This window comes from Myotis yumanensis, unplaced genomic scaffold, assembly GCF_028538775.1.
Source record: "Myotis yumanensis isolate MYYU_CA2020_CCGP unplaced genomic scaffold, mMyoYum1.0.hap1 SCAF_19, whole genome shotgun sequence".
Classification (NCBI taxonomy): domain Eukaryota; kingdom Metazoa; phylum Chordata; class Mammalia; order Chiroptera; family Vespertilionidae; genus Myotis; species Myotis yumanensis.
In genome coordinates, this window is record NW_027223770.1 from 13,940,938 (window position 1) to 13,956,152 (window position 15,215).

At 52.9% G+C, this 15,215-nt stretch overlaps 1 protein-coding gene and 1 non-coding gene across 2 annotated transcripts; one reads left to right on the forward strand and one right to left on the reverse strand.

Moving 5' to 3' along the window:
• Positions 1–222: 222 nt before the first annotated feature.
• Positions 223–7,944, reverse strand: LOC138998041 (protein DGCR6). Its single transcript, XM_070400113.1, has 5 exons — positions 7,767–7,944; positions 7,533–7,693; positions 2,454–2,554; positions 1,483–1,623; positions 223–1,033 (listed from the first exon to the last, which is right to left on the reverse strand). Exons 1-5 carry the CDS (start codon positions 7,874–7,876, stop codon positions 950–952), a joined length of 597 nt encoding a protein of 198 aa, XP_070256214.1. The 5' UTR covers positions 7,877–7,944; the 3' UTR covers positions 223–949.
• Positions 4,546–4,652, forward strand: LOC138998214 (U6 spliceosomal RNA). Its single transcript, XR_011469086.1, has one exon. It is a non-coding gene; the product is annotated as a U6 spliceosomal RNA (small nuclear RNA).
• Positions 7,945–15,215: the final 7,271 nt, after the last annotated feature.

Below are 15,215 nucleotides of genomic sequence, written 5' to 3' on the forward strand. Positions count from 1 at the left end.
CTCTAAGGCCTGAGAAGTCTCACCTGTCTCTGCCTCTCTCCAGTCATGTGTCCCTGGGGGCCAGGCCCACACTTCCATCCAGGCCGTCCTGCAGACCTGCCATGCAGGGTGCTGGACCCCCCGCCCCCCCTCCCCCCCCCCAGCTCCAACCAATGCAGACAGGAGGCCCCAGGGATTATGCATGGTGCTTCTCCACCCTGGTCTCTCCCTCCCTCACCCCCTTCCTGCTCCCTGTGCCCATGACCCACACCAGGCTTTTGCTGCTCCAATAGGAGCAGGCCCGTGGCTGCCACCCACCGCGTCCCTCAGCTGCCAGCCCCATAGGGCAGACTGGCTGCGCCCTAGTGGCCCAGGGAAAAGGTGATGGGCCTGGGGCTGCACGGGGACAGCCCCAGGCAGGGGCCTCTGTGACACGGGGTGGGGGTACCCTCCGCAGGCCGTGGAGCTGCCATGTGAGGGCCCAGCTGGGCCCTGGTCATGACAGATACCACAGAGCTGTCACACAAGCCACTTGCAGGCCATACCAAGGCGCCTTTATTTCTCTGGCTCACACAAGCGTTGGGCCGAGAGCCTCTCCTACTTGGGGGCGGTACCGATCAAGAACGGGGCTGAGACCAGAAATAAGCAGAGCCTGGTGCCAGGGGCTCTAGCCCTACCCTCTGCTCAGCTCTGGTGCAGCCAGCCAGTAGGCCGGCCTGCTCCCCCCTCCCCACACCGTTCTTGCTTTAGGCGTAAAACCCCTGACAAAGGGGGAGGGGGGGCGGCAGACACAGCCAGGGTCCACCCTGCCTCTCCTCAGAGGTGACCCTTCCTGCAGGCACCTAGGAGGGTGGTGGCCAGACATCAGGAAGACGAGCTCCTTAGCTTTCTGCTACGCATGGCGACAGGGGGACAGGACTGTCTTCCCAGCCAGGACGGGCAGTGGGTGACCGGCAGGGACCCCACCTGCTCACAGGGCTGCTTTCCCCGCCGGGCAGCCTCTTTGCTGCAGCTTCCGGATGAGCTCCAACAGGTTCATCTGTAGTGTCAGCTCCTGGGATCCAGAGGGGCCACTGTGAGGCCAGAATGACACCGGGGCCCCCTTTGCCCCAGTAAAGGCCCAGGTAGAAGCCCCGTTCCCCAGGAGCAGGCCTCAGGGCCTAGAGTGTGCCAGGCAGTGAGTCTGGCCACAGCCTGCCAGAGGCTTGGTGCACACAGATGTATGCCGAGGGGGTCCCACAGGCGCCGTGGAGCTGGGGACGGTGAGCAGTGCCCCTGCACCTGCGGGCAGAGGCGGTGGGACCAGCCTCCATGCTGAGCGCTGCACAGAAACCCTTCCCGGAGCCGAACTCCTCCCATTCCCCTTCCTCCGCGCACCCCAGGCCTCCCCACCCCCACTCGTACCCTGCCATGCCTGGGCACCCAGCCCTAAAACCCCAACGGAATCTGGCCTTTGGGGATTAGGTCCCCGGGGCTGTGCCAGGGCAGGCCCAGCTCACTGACCTGCGGGTTGGTGGTCACGTAGAAGCCAGCAACGCCCGCCTTCTCCAGTGTGCTCTGCTGGTCCGCCACCTTCCGGTCCAGCTCCAGGATGATCTTCTGGTCCATGGCCCGCTGCTCCTCACGGATCCGGTGCTCCATCGCCTGCCACAGTGAGGGCAGCTCAGGGATTCAGCCTCCACCCACTAATACCTCACACACAGGGTCCTGGCCTGCCACTGCCACCCTTCTAGAAGCCTGGGCTCCAGGACCACTGATGGCTCCCTTACTGCGCCCAGATCATTGCCTTCTTGGCCACACCAGACCCCCCAGAGGGCTCGGCTATCCTCCCTCAATGTCCTCTCTAGGCCCTCCCGCCAGGTGTCCTCCCTCTGCTGCACCAGGCCGCACCCAGTGCTGACTGCTCAGGGCCACCATGAACTGGCAGACGCCGTTCCATCTCTGCTTCTGTCAAGTCGGCCACTGTCTCTGGGCCTCTGTGCACATTACTTCCCCACGGGGCTGCCTGAGACTCCAGCTCGGCACCTCCTCCCTGCACCCCGGCCTTGAGACTGCCTCGGAACCCCACACCTCTCTCTGCATGCACCCCCATCATCCATGGCTGCTTGGTCACATTTAGGCTTTCTGGTTGTCCCTGAGTAACCAGGGAGCAGGACGGGCCCCTGCCGACTCCCTGTCACCCCACCATTGCCCTTGCACCTCCAAGGCCATGGGCACAACAGTCCCTGCACAGGCCCAGCCCATCAGGAGCTGCGGTCTTGGGGAGCAGGTGGAGGGGATCGCACACTCTCTACCTGGTCCTGGCACTCCCAACACCCCATGGTGAGAAGCCACATGTAAGAACTCTCCAAGCCTTCAGCAGCCCACCCCAGGCTGGGGCCCAGGACAGCCAGCAGCTCCCAAGTCCCCCTGAGCCCCTCCACCGGGCCCCGTCAGCAGAGCCCAGGTGGCGCCCACTCTGCCTGCACCCGTACCTCCTGCTCGCGCTGCTGAGCTGCCTGGAGCACGGGCAAGTTGTGGGGCCGGCAGGCCTGCTGGGCTTCCTGGTGCTTCTGCCGCAGTGCCTGCCGGAGCACTGGGAGGGAACAAGACCAGAGAGTCCATCAGGAGGCGGCAGGGGCGAGGTGGAGGGGCCAGGGAACACCTCCCACCTCAGGGCCTGCCTGAACTCAGCACCAAACTGAGGCCCAGGGCAGCCAGGTAAAGGCGTAGACGTGAGGCCCCAACTGATCACCCAGCCGCCCCCGAAGCCTTGTACAAGAAACCGGGGGGGGGGCGGGGGGGTAGGGGTGCAGGGCGGTGAGGGGGGGAGCTCCGGGGACGCCGAGCAGCCCAGCCCACTTAGTCCTACCCTCCCCCAGGGCAGGGCCTTTCTCCAGCAGGAGGCTCCAGGGGACTCGGGAAGGTATAGTGCCCTAGAGGGTGAGGGAGGGCAGGCTGGTGTGGGGTGGGCTCAGGGCTGGAGCCTGGACTCAAGACCATGTGGGTGAGAGACTTTGGTCTGGAGACTTCTGGGCTCAGATGGCCACTGGCCAGCAGTCCTGGGTGTGACCTGCTCATCGTCCATGGGACATCCACTGAGATGTCCAGGAGACCACCCAGGCAGAGGCCTGGAAAAGGAGGATGAGGAGGGGCGTCCCTGTGCCAGAGCAAGGTGTGGCCTCTGCCCAAATGTTCCGAAGGACACGCAGCAAAGGGTCTAGAGCAGCGTTTCTCAACCTTGGCTGCACATTAGAATCACCTGGGAATCTTTTTAAAATCCTGATTTCTGGGCCTCATCCTCCGGAAATTCTGTTTCTTTGTTACTAATGTTGTGGCCCCACCCCATAACAAAGAAACAGAATTTCCGGAGGGTGAGGCCCAGAAATCAGGATTTTGAAAAGATTCCCAGGTGATTCTAATGTGCAGCCAAGGTTGAGAACCGCTGGCCTAGAGAGTATCAAAAACTCCCCCCTGATAGGAGCCAAGCCTTGAGCACAAATACTAAAATGGGAATGATACAGGGAAGATTAGCATGGAGTCTCACAGGACTGGACAGAGAAGAAAGGAAACCAGTCACAAAACAGAATACATGACACTACACGGCCCACATCTTAGACCACCAGTAGGTGTCAAGTGGCTGTAGCTTCCCATAAAGGGGGGCCCTGGTCCTAAGGGAACACAAGCCCAGCCCTGTCCCCGGCAGAACCCTCACACTGCAGCTCTTTCAGGAGAGCCCCTGAGGTGCTGCCAGTCCTTCGGTACCTGCTGTGCCCACAGCCTCCCGTTTCTTGGCATCCGGTACACACCTCGACTATGGCATTTATCACATTAAATAAATGAGTCTGAAACCAAGAGCCACCCTCAAGACATAGGCGCAAGAACACGAACCCTAGTTGATGTGTGTGCCACATGGAGGCAGGGTGTGAGGAAAACATAAATACGGGGAACTGTCCCCTTCACTGTTTATTAAACGTTGCTGCAAATCCCAGGTCCACGCCCAGACTCCACTGGGTGAGCAGCCAGCGATCAGAGGAGAGCGGCGCCCGCTGCAGGGGTGCAGGGGTGCAGGGGCAGGGCCTCAGTCATGACCAAGGAGAGCGACCACAGCCAGTCACCACCTGCGCAGACCGAGGAAGGGACAAGCAGAAAGTCACAGGGCGCTTGCCCACTGCTGGCAGCACCAAACCTGCCCACATGTTCTGAAGGACAAGTAGCAAAGGGTCTAGAGCAGCGTTTCTCAACCTTCCTAATGCCGCGACCCTTTAATACAGTTCCTCCTGTTGGGGTGACCCCCAACCATAAAATTATTTTCGTTGCTACTTCATAACTGTAATTTTGCTACTGTTATGAATCGTCATGTAAATATCTGATATGCAGGATGTATTTTCATTGTTACAAACTGAACATAATTAAAGCATAGTGATGAATCACAAAAATAATATGTAATTATATATGTGTTTTCCAATGGTCTTAGGCGACCCCTGTGAAAGGGTCGTTCGACCCCCAGAGGGGTAGCGACCCACAGGTTGAGAACCGCTGGTCTAGAGCGTATCAAACACTTCCCACCAGGTGGAACCAAGCCTCGGGCTCACTCCCGCAGCACACAGACTAAAACTGGAGCGATACAGAGAGGATCAGCATGGCCCTTGCTCAAGGATGACATGCAAATTCATGAAACATTCTGTTTTTAGTAAATGAGTAAATATGACGAAGTACAATTAAAAAAAAACCTGGGGGGCGGGGGGGAGCGGGCTGGAAGAGGCTAATGGAGGGAAAAAGGAGCACCGATGTAATACTTTCAACAATAAAGACTAAAAGGAAACAAACAAAACCATTCCATGGAGAAATGGCAGGTTCCTCTTTAAAAAAATATATTATTCTGAGTGCTTTATTTGCTCCCCAAATTACTAACCTCTGTGGAGATAAAGATTACCAAAACAAGAGCGCGTTTACTAAATACTTATTGACAGCAAGAGTGAGCCACCACTGCTGCCTGCACCTGCAGACTCAATCGAAGGCAGGAGTGAAAGCTTTACACGGCCAAAGGTGTCCGTCCTAATGGGAGGCTGGTCAGTGTGGGGAAGCTGCAGGTGGTCTGACTAGAAGAGGGGCTGAGACAGGGAAAGAACGAGGAAAGATGAGCCTGAACACGTGCCTCTACCTGCGGTTCTCAACCTGTGGGTTGCGACCCCTTTGGTGGTCGAACGACCCTTTCACAGGGGTCGCCTAAGACCATCCTGCAGATCAGATATTGACATTACAACTCATAACAGTAGCAACATTACAGTTATGAAGTAGCAACGAACATAATTTTATGGTTGGGTCACAACATGAGGAACTGTACTTAAAGGGCCAGAAGGTTGAGAACCACTGCTACCAGGAAGCAAGGAAGTGCTCAAAGAATGATGGGACTTGTCAACAAGACTCAGGAGCCAGGCTGAAGTCCTCCCACTGGCCAAATGCGGCACGATTTGAGCATTAAAAAGAATGATGAGCTATGTATTTTGGGTTTGTGAGCATATGTATCTTATACCTCAACTAGTGGCCCGTGCATGAGCTCGTACATATTGAAAGGAAATTAATTAGAAGAAATATTTTAATATCGCTATTCGCCCTTTCTCTATAATAGAAGTGTCAACCAAATTCATGATCGACAGTGACAGATGGAAACACCAGTGCGATAGGCGCCACCAAGAGCTTTCTATGTATCGCGCATGCACGAGCCAACTTAGCCTTTTATAGATATAGAACTTGCTTAGTTAGACCTGCTTTCTGATGTAGCTAAACTTTTCCCAGCCCAGTGAAGCACCCCAACTTCTCTTTCAGGTAATTATCAGCAACACAGCAGTAAATATCAACACGAAGCAGATTATTATTATAGATCACGCAGGGAGAACAAAGGGTAAAATATTTAACTGCAGCAGTGTTTGACCAAATTCTGCGCAGTGAGAAAACCTGAGGTCATTTTCACACTAAGTCTTCCCCACACTATTTCTTCTTTTCAGTCGGGTCAAGTTTCTAAGCTTTCTAAATCTCCGTTTTCTGGCTAATGAAAAGAAAATAGGATTCCACTGAGTCTCCTATCTACCTACTCCAGGACTTCTGTGAGGATCAAATGAGAGGAGGCACGGGAAAACGCTTCACAGACATCTGATTACACTGTAAAGTGTTTCCACCTGGCTATAAAGCAAGTCGTGTTCCTGGGCTGAAGAAACTCCAAGGAGGCTAGTCATCGCTAGGGAGAGGAAGCCAGGTGTTGCTACTTGATGTCATTACCCAGACGGAGTGAAGAAGGACACTTCGCATATTAGCGCTTTATGTAGATTATATAGATAGATAAAAATGTTTACAAAGATAACCACCCAAACAGGGCAGATGTAATACTGATCCTACTCGAACTCTTCTGGAAAACCGAAGAGAGCACTTCCCAGCCCACCCTATGAAGTCAGTATCACCCTGACACCCAAACCAGACATCACGAGAAAACTACAGAGTGATGTCCCTCATGAACACAAAGACAAAAATCTTTGAGATTTTAGCAAATCCAATCCAACGTAGACCAAAAGGACAATACATCATGACCAAGTAGGATCTATTCCAGGAATACAGTTTATCCCAGGAATTAAAAACAACAACAATGTAATTTACCATAGTAACCAAAAAACTACTGATCATCTCTCAACAGATGCATAAAAAAGATTTGACAAAACCATCACAGAAACACACTAATTCTGGGGCAGACATATGTCGCCTGTCTCCATTGGGAAGGGACCTGTATTACCAGAGGAATTATTGCCACATTTAACCTGCATACCACCAGGCTCTGCCTGCTGCCCACTTTACAGCAAACACGGAGGGGGGGAGGGGGGGGAGAAATGGGTTAAATGGCAGCGGGAAGATGCAATGTGACAGGTCCAGAGTGTGGACATTCTGCAGGTAGGACGCCTTGGAGTTTTCAAAAGGCCAATGCCACAATAAATGCGGAGGGCTTCCAGAAGCCGAGACCAAAGAAACCAACTGCAATGCACGAATCCACACCGAATCCTTATAAAGCGGCAGACAATTTGAGACAAGCTAGGTAACCTGACCCTGGACTGAAGGTGGAAGGCACCCTTGAGTGATTCATTTCTCAGGAGGCTAGCTAGCCTCTACGGTTACACAGGAGAGTCACTGTTCCAGAGCACTGGTTCTCAATCCTGGGCTAGCGTTGACCCCCAAGAATGTCTGAGGCATTTTGGGTTGTCATGCCTGGGGGAGGGAGCCCCTGCCATCCGGTGGACAGAAGCCAGGGATGCTCCTCAACATTCTGCCACGCACAGGACAATGTCACACCGTTAGTACCTGTCCAGCCACAAAACTGGATTGACCCATTGGCCACCAAAAAACAAAAACAAACAAAAAAAATACACCAAAAAACGCTAGTAAAGACTCCGCCCTAGATCTGCTCACTATTAGGAACTTCTACCGAGCAACACCCAGGGAAGGGCTCGGCCCGCAGAGACCGCGAGCTCCCAGGGCAGCTGGCCTCCCTCCCGCAGGAGGAGCGCCGTCGGCCCGCCGCCCCCACGCACCTCGGTGCTCGTTCTGCAGCCGCAGGCGCTGGTTGTAGAGGCTCTTCTCGGTGAGGTGCTGGATCTCCAGCAGCCCCTGCACGATCTCGAACACGGTGCCGTCGAGGAGCGCCAGGGCCAGGTCGCTGAGCGTGGTGTAGGACAGGCGCTGCTGGAAAGAGCTGCGGGCAGAGGGGCGTGGTGAGCGCGGGCAGGACCGGGCCCCGCCGCAGCCGCCCGCCCCGCGGCCCGCACCTGGGCAGCTCCTTGACCAGGCTCTGCAGCGCTGACAGCAGCTGGTAGTGCCGCTCCTGCTGCCGAGCACCATCCACCGCCTCCTCCAAGGCGCCCGCATAGCGCTCCATGGCCCCGCACCCTGCCAGCCGCGGCCCGGAGGGACGCTCCCCGCCGTAGGCCAGTCCCGAGCCCGGGGCGCCCCGCCCCCTTTTACGACAGTTCAGAGCGCGTTACGGCCAGCTTTGCGCGTCAGCCAGAACGAGGCTCGCTCCGCCCCTCAGCGGAAGCTCCTGGGCGGGTCTCGCGTCGTCCCCGCCCCTTTCCCCGCCCCCTTCCCCGCCCACGCAACCCCGGAGGCGTAACTCCACCGCACGGAAATCCCGGGTTTCCTAGATGCAGCCCAGCCCGCAGGTGTCGGCACTGACCCAAGCTCCGTTCCCAGCTTCTCCCTCTCGCTGCCTCTGGACGTTCATGGCCTCATGGGGCTGCGCGGGGCAAGGGCTGGTCCTGCGCATGCGTCCGCTGGGGCGGCCTGAGGATCCTGCCGCCTCCACCGGGCGGCCTCCCACCAAAAGTGCTTGGGTCACGGAGTCCCCGAGCTCCGCCAGTGTTAAGCGGCGTGACCTTGCGCCAGTTTTGTCACTTTTTGGGCCTCGGTCTTCTTGTCTTCCACTCGTGGGACGCTATTCCGGGCCACTTGTCAAGCGAGACTGCCCCCGCCCCGGGCGGGGAGCTCCAGGCAGGGCCTACGCGTGCCTGGCATGGGGCTGGCATGGGGCTGGCATCTCCGCCCCTCGTCCACCTCCACCCACAGGGTCAGCATGGAGAAGAAAACCCAGTTCAACGCCTCATTCCAACCTTGAAAATAAATGATTGGGAATCCCCAATTACACTTTCTATAAACTATAAAAATCTACCAAAAAAATCAGACTGCTGTGCTCTTGGGGGCAGGAGGCGGGAGATTCCCGTCTTAGAGAAATAGCATTGAGCATTGTCATGGGTCTGCCCCGTCTGGAATGGGTGGGTTCTTTATATATATATAAAGAACATTATATATATATATATATATATATATATATATATATATATATATATATATATATATACTGATTTCAGAGAGTAAGGGAGAGGGATAGAAACATCCCTGATGAGAGAGAATTGATGGCCTGCCTCCTGCACACCCCCTACTGGGGATTGAGCCAGAAACCTGGGCATGTGCCCTGACAGGTAATCCAACAGCGACCCCCTGGTTCATAGGTGGACACGCAACCACTGAACCACCCCCGCAGGGCAGGAATGTGTGGGTTCTTGACTTCAGGCAGGAAAGAAGCCAATATACAGTCAGTCCAGGTGATGTTGAGAGAGTGTTTATCAACGTGTGGGACAGTGGAACCAAAGAAGGGCTTCGTATAGAAGCAGCGAGATCACTGACGGCAGTGAGCCTGGGCTGGGCTCACTAAAAAGTTAGGCGAGAGGAGGGCCCTCGGGGCTTAGGAGAAAGAAAGAAAAAGTACACAGGCCTGAGGAAAAGGAGGCTTGGCTGGGGTGCGCTCAAAGGAGGGGGGTGCAGGCCCCCTTGGTCCTGAGCGTTTGATCTGGTTTCTGCAGGCGGGAATGCTAGGGGAGGGCTCCCTTCATACGCATGAGCTTTCCAGGTGTTTAATATTCTGACACATCAACATGAGCCTACAGAGGGGCTTGAGGTCTTTGGTCAGCTTTACTTCTATTTTGGATTTGTCTGGCTCTAACTTTTTGTTGCTGTTGTTACTTATTATCCCGACTTCATTCATGTTGGGGTTCGGCTGGCACTAATGGCACTAACTGGGTCTCTGTCATCTATCTCCCTAAGCCAGTGGTTCTCAACCTGGGCTGCACATTAGAATCACCTGGGAATCTTTTTAAAATCCCGATTTCTGGGCCTCATCCTCCGGAAATTCTGTTTCTTTGTTATGGGGTGGGGTTACAACATTAGTAACAAAGAAACAGAATTTCCGGAGGATGAGGCCCAGAAATCAGGATTTTAAAAAGATTCCCAGGTGATTCTCATGTGCAGCCAAGGTTGAGAACCTCTGCCCTAAGGTAACGTAAGCTGCCCGCTCTCTGGTTGGGGAGGAGCAATGAGCATCATCTGCTCTTAAGTGCCTTTGGTTAGGGAAGACTGGGTCTCGTTAGCTCTGTTAATTGCTTGGCTGTTAGTTTATTTTGTCTCCGTTTTCCTCGTCCCGCTTGTCAGGGAATATCCTAGCTTTTTACTGACCTGCCTCAGCATCATGCCTTCCTCATCTCAGCGGGAGGGAGTCCTGCACTGTTCAAATTGGGAAGGGGCTGCTGTGCAGCAAAATGTCAGAAATAGCCCTAACCGGTTTGGCTCAGTGGATGGAGCCCCGGCCTGCAGACCGTAGGGTCCCAGGTTCGATTCCCGTCAAGGGCATGTACCTTGGTTGCGGGCACATCCCCAGTAGAGGGTGTGCAGTAGGCAGCTGATCGATGTTCCTCTCTCATTGATGTTTCTAACTCTCTCTCCCTCTCCCCTCCTCTCTGTAAAAAAAAAAACCCTATAAAATATATATTTTTTAAAATGTCAGAAATAGGGAGAACATTGGGGGGAGGCCAGAAAGAAGGCTCGTGTGCCCAACTTGAGAGGATGAAATGGATGAAATGTCCAGACACCTGGGGGCAGACAGTGTCCAACAACCCGCGGGAATGCCATCGGGAGGAGGGGAACCGGGCCGAGCTCGGGGCTCCTTCTCCGTACCCTCAAGACGGCCTGTGCCAATCCCCGGCTGTGAGTGGGGACTTGGAAAAAACCTCCTAGAGGTGCCTCCGACGAACAGACCCCCGAAGAGGTCTTCGTATGGTCATCCGCACCTGCAGGACCCCGCCGCCCTCGCAGACAACCCCCAGCTCCGGACTCTGCCGCGGACCCTGGGCGGGTCGGATCCCGCTCCCACTGCGAACGGAGCCAGCGGAGGAAGCTACACAAAGTGGCCGCCAGGTGGCGCGCGGCACCGCGGCGCGGACGGCACCCGGCGGGTCTGGGTCCCGGGCCGGCGGGAGCGCACCGCCGAGCACCGTAGGACTGTCCTCGTCGCGGTTCAGCCTCAGAACGGGACGGGGGAAGGAAGAGGAGGCCGGGCGAGGTACCCTGCCGGCCCCAGCTCCGGGGAAGGGACTTGGAAATATTTGGGGAAGATCCGACCACCAGGTGCCCGCACTCCGTATGGGCGCTCGGCACGGATTTACCCGTCCGGCCGGAGCTGGTGCCCTCCAGAGCGGGACTCGGAAAGATTGGGGGTCCAGTCCTCCGGAGACGCCCCCCCGGCCCATCCCGCGGGCAGAGCAGCTCTTTGCCTCTGGAGTGGTAAGGGGAGAAACTCGGAGGCGCCTCCGACAACCGGACCGCGTCCGGGACGGCGTCCGGGCGCGGGAATCCTCTCCCGTTACCCTCGTCGGTCCCGCGGGGGTACAGGCACCGGCGGGTGCTGGTCCACCCGCCCCAGCAGCCTACAACCTAGTCCGGGAGAGCGGCAATGGACACCCCCTCGTGTCCCTGCGCGTTTAATCTCGGCGAATAGATGACGCGCCGTCGCCGCGGCCCCACGGGACGATCCCGTTAGCGCCGTCGGCCTCCCGAATGTCCACGTTGGGGGCCGGGTCCCGTCCATGGCAGATTTCGCTGGAGCTCCCGAGGGAAGACGCTACCTGAACGGGGCCGCCAGATGGCGCCCGAGAACCAGCACGAAAGTCCGCAGGATGGACCTGACCGCGGGCCGGCGAGGTTCGCACGGAGGCCGCCCAGACGCTGCATCTCGTCGCAGCCCACCCACGATCGCGTCTCTTGTCCCCGGGCAGGTGGATGGGGCGTTCGCCCCGAAGCTCCCGGGCGGCAGGACACGACCCCGGCAGCAGAAGGGAAACTTGAAAATGTGTTCAGGCTGCTGCCCGGAAGGGGACAGACTCCCCCGCACGCGCTGACCTTTTCCGGACTCTGGAGAGGACTTGCAATCCCCCCTCCCCGCCCCGCCCCCCCCCCCCTCCCTCCCCGCCCCCGAGACGCCGGCCGGCCAGGAGCCGGTCCCCGCTTCCCAGAGCTGTTCCCTGCTCCAGGCTGGATTTCGTCCATTTTTCAGGGACTCGGCTGTAAAACGGAAAGTCTTGAAAGTACTCGTAGAAACATGGATGAATCATTTTTATTTATCATTTCAGGAGAAGGTCTTTCTAAAGCATAAAACAAAGCCCAAGCCAGAAAAGAAATGACTGATCAACGTGACCAAATTTTAAACAAAATTGATCTTGGCGTATATCAAAGGCAAAGTCAAATGGCAACAGATGAGGAACGTTTATGCCAGTGCACGTGTAATATGATTATCAATTTCAGCATTGCTTGGTATAATACTAGAAAACGGGAAAAATAATCGTCATTAAGAGGGACCAGTTTAAATAAATCCCAGTACATCAATACAATGCAACACTATGAATTGGTTCATACGTAAGGCCGGGTCAATGCAAGAATGGAGACACACAAGAGAAACTTCAAATACTGAATCAAGCAGTTCACTTAAATAGCCACCAGGTGGTGCTGGTGACTCAGTAACATTGTTTAGCCCCCAACCCCCAGCAAAGTGAATTTTGCTTAAGATTATATTTTGCAACTTTCTTAGGCACCTAAAATGTATAGCCATGGATTTTATATAGCTCCTTATATAAAACTTTCAACTCATTATTAAAGCATAAGTTTTTTATAAAGGTGTTTTTTTACAGCAAAATTGAAATAAAACGATTTGAATATATTCAATTTGCAAAATTCATTGGGAAAAAACATTTATTGGGTACTTACTATGTTGTGTCAGGAAGAAAGCATGGATAATACATGGCAATCACAATAGAAATGATTTATGCAAATATAAACAGGTGATTTCAATATAACAAATCACTAGAATGTTAGCACAAGTATTTGTTTTGTTTTGTTTACAACACCTGGAATATAGTAGGAGTACAATAAAGCAGTTATTGAGTAAATGAAGTATTTGATTAATTAATGATTAAACATGCTTATAGAAAGTGTTATGAACATAGTTTTTTATGTTCTCTAGTTTTATTTTTAAAATAAGTTTTTATTTTTCTACAGTTGACATACAATATTATATTTGTTTTGGGTGTACAACAGAGTAATTAGACATTTGTATATCTTATGAAGTGATCACCCAGTTTTATAGTACCCGTCTGGACACCATACATAGTTATTGCAACATTATTGACTATATTCCCTATGCTGTACTTTAAATTTAGGATAAATTAGGTTGCTTCCACATATTGGGTATCCTATATAATAAAAGAGTAGTATGCAAATTGTCCCCTCAACTGGGACTTATCCGGGAATTCGACCAGGAGGTGGAGCCGGCCCGGGGGGAAGAGAGGGAGTACCCGGCTAACAGCTGGCAGCTGCTAGGGACCCTACCAGTGCACGAATTTCATGCACAGGGCCTCTAGTTATAAATAATGCTGCAATAAACACATGCACATGTCTTTTCAAATTAGTGTTTTGGGTTTCTTCTGTTAAGTACCCAGAAGTGAAAATGCTGGCTCCTTCTTCATTTCCTCGTTATAGCCTTTGTTTTAAAGTCTATTTTTTTGTGTGTGATATAAGTATTGCTACCCCATCTTTTCTTCCTGTTAGCATTTTTAGGAAATATCTTTTTCCATCCCTTTCCTTTCAGTCTGTGTGTCTTTTGATCTGACGTGAGTCTCCTGCAGGCACCACATGTAAGGGTCTTGTTTTCTTGTCCTTTAGCCACCCTGTGTCTCTTTCAGGGGGACATGGCTTTATTGCTTACACTGCAGATTCAAATTAATACAATAACAGCCCCCACTTTTTTCAGTGAGGCACAGGAAAAGTCTTCTGAGTTTTATCGTTTCAGACCTTTGATGACAAAGGGACTGCTTTCCAATAGATCCAACCCAGTGCTTCATTAAGCCAGATTTATGCTCCATCTCTACTCACCCCACTGCCAATATGGGATGAACATAAGGAAACTTATTCTTGGGCTTTACTGCATTTACTTAATAATTGTTCCTTTCCACTCATACACTTATTCTCATTTATTTCTTGTCCATACTCATTTGTACCAATAGCAATTGTTTTTTCATTTTCTTTTATTTTTATTGATTTCAGAGAGGAAGGGAGAGAGAGATAGAAACATCAATGATAAGAGAGAATCATTGATCAGCTGCCTCCTGTACGTCCCCCACTGGGGATCGAGCCCACAACCTGGGCATGTGCCCTGACTGGGAATTGATGCTCAACCACTGAGCCATGCCCAGCTGGGGGGTAATTGTTTTGTTTTTTTTAAATATCTGTATCAAACTATATTTACTCTTATCCTTCCTCATTCTTTTTTTTTAAAAAATATATTTTATTGATTTTTTACAGAGAGGAAGAGAGAGGGATAGAGAGTTAGAAACATCAATGAGAGAGAAACATCGACCAGCTGCCTCCTGCACATCTCCTACTGAGGGTGTGCCCGCAACCAACGTACATGCCCTTGACCGGAATCGAACCCGGGACCTTTCAGTCCGCAGGCCGACGCTCTATCCACTGAGCCAAACCGGTTTCGGCATCCTTCCTCATTCTTGACTTACTCCTAATCTCCCAAGATTCTCACATGCCTGGACACAGACAGACCTCTGGAGGGTAGAGTCCAGCTGAGTGTAAGGAGAGAGGGCTGACTCGCAGTGGTTCAGTATGGCATTAGCACAATTCCAATGAGTTAATATATGCAAGGTGCTTCAAACAGTGCCCAAGGGTATAACATATGCTCGGTAATTGTTAAACCTCATCATCACAGTCTGCAGCCGTGGGCAAACTACGGCCCACAGGCCGGATCCCACCTGTTTGAAATGAATAAAACTAAAAAAAAAAAAAAAAAAAAGACCATACCCTTTTATGTAATGATGTTTACTTTGAATTTATATTAGTTCACACAAACACTCCATCCATGCTTTTGTTCCGGCCCTCCGGTCCAGTTTAAGAACCCATTGTGGCCCTCGAGTCAAAAAGTTTGCCCACCCCTGCTCTAGGCATAATCCACCTTCACACATCTCCTTCCTTTAGCGTATTTGGGGGAAAACTAAGGTTTGTCTCCTGTCTCCTCCTTAGTCACTTCCATGCTGCAGGTGCTCCCGGGCTGCTCTCAGCTCCATCTCTGCATGTCTTGCTTCTGACCGAGACTGGGGACACACGAACTTCCTTTCTTCTCATGCGATGTCACTACTCCCACATGGATGTCAGCAGAGCAGCGAATGTGAGAAAACCCTTACTTCTCTTTGCTGCCTGGTTTCTCATACCAAGACACGCTTGGAAACTAGGCTAAGTTGTGGAAGAGTTGGGGAAATAGCAGCAACGCAAAATATGTAGACTTGGTACTTCACATGACCCTCCCCACAGCCAAGAGAAAAGTGCGAAATGCT

Excerpts from the sequence above, each read along its gene's own strand:
- LOC138998041 (XM_070400113.1), bottom strand. The coding sequence starts at position 7,876 with ATGGAGCGCTATGCGGGCGCCTTGGAGGAGGCGGTGGATGGTGCTCGG. Across the intron at positions 7,694-7,766 it reads CTGGTCAAGGAGCTGCCCAG|CTCTTTCCAGCAGCGCCTGT; the intron begins GTGCGGGCCGCG and ends CTCTGCCCGCAG. Across the intron at positions 1,034-1,482 it reads ACGTGACCACCAACCCGCAG|GAGCTGACACTACAGATGAA; the intron begins GTCAGTGAGCTG and ends TCTGGATCCCAG.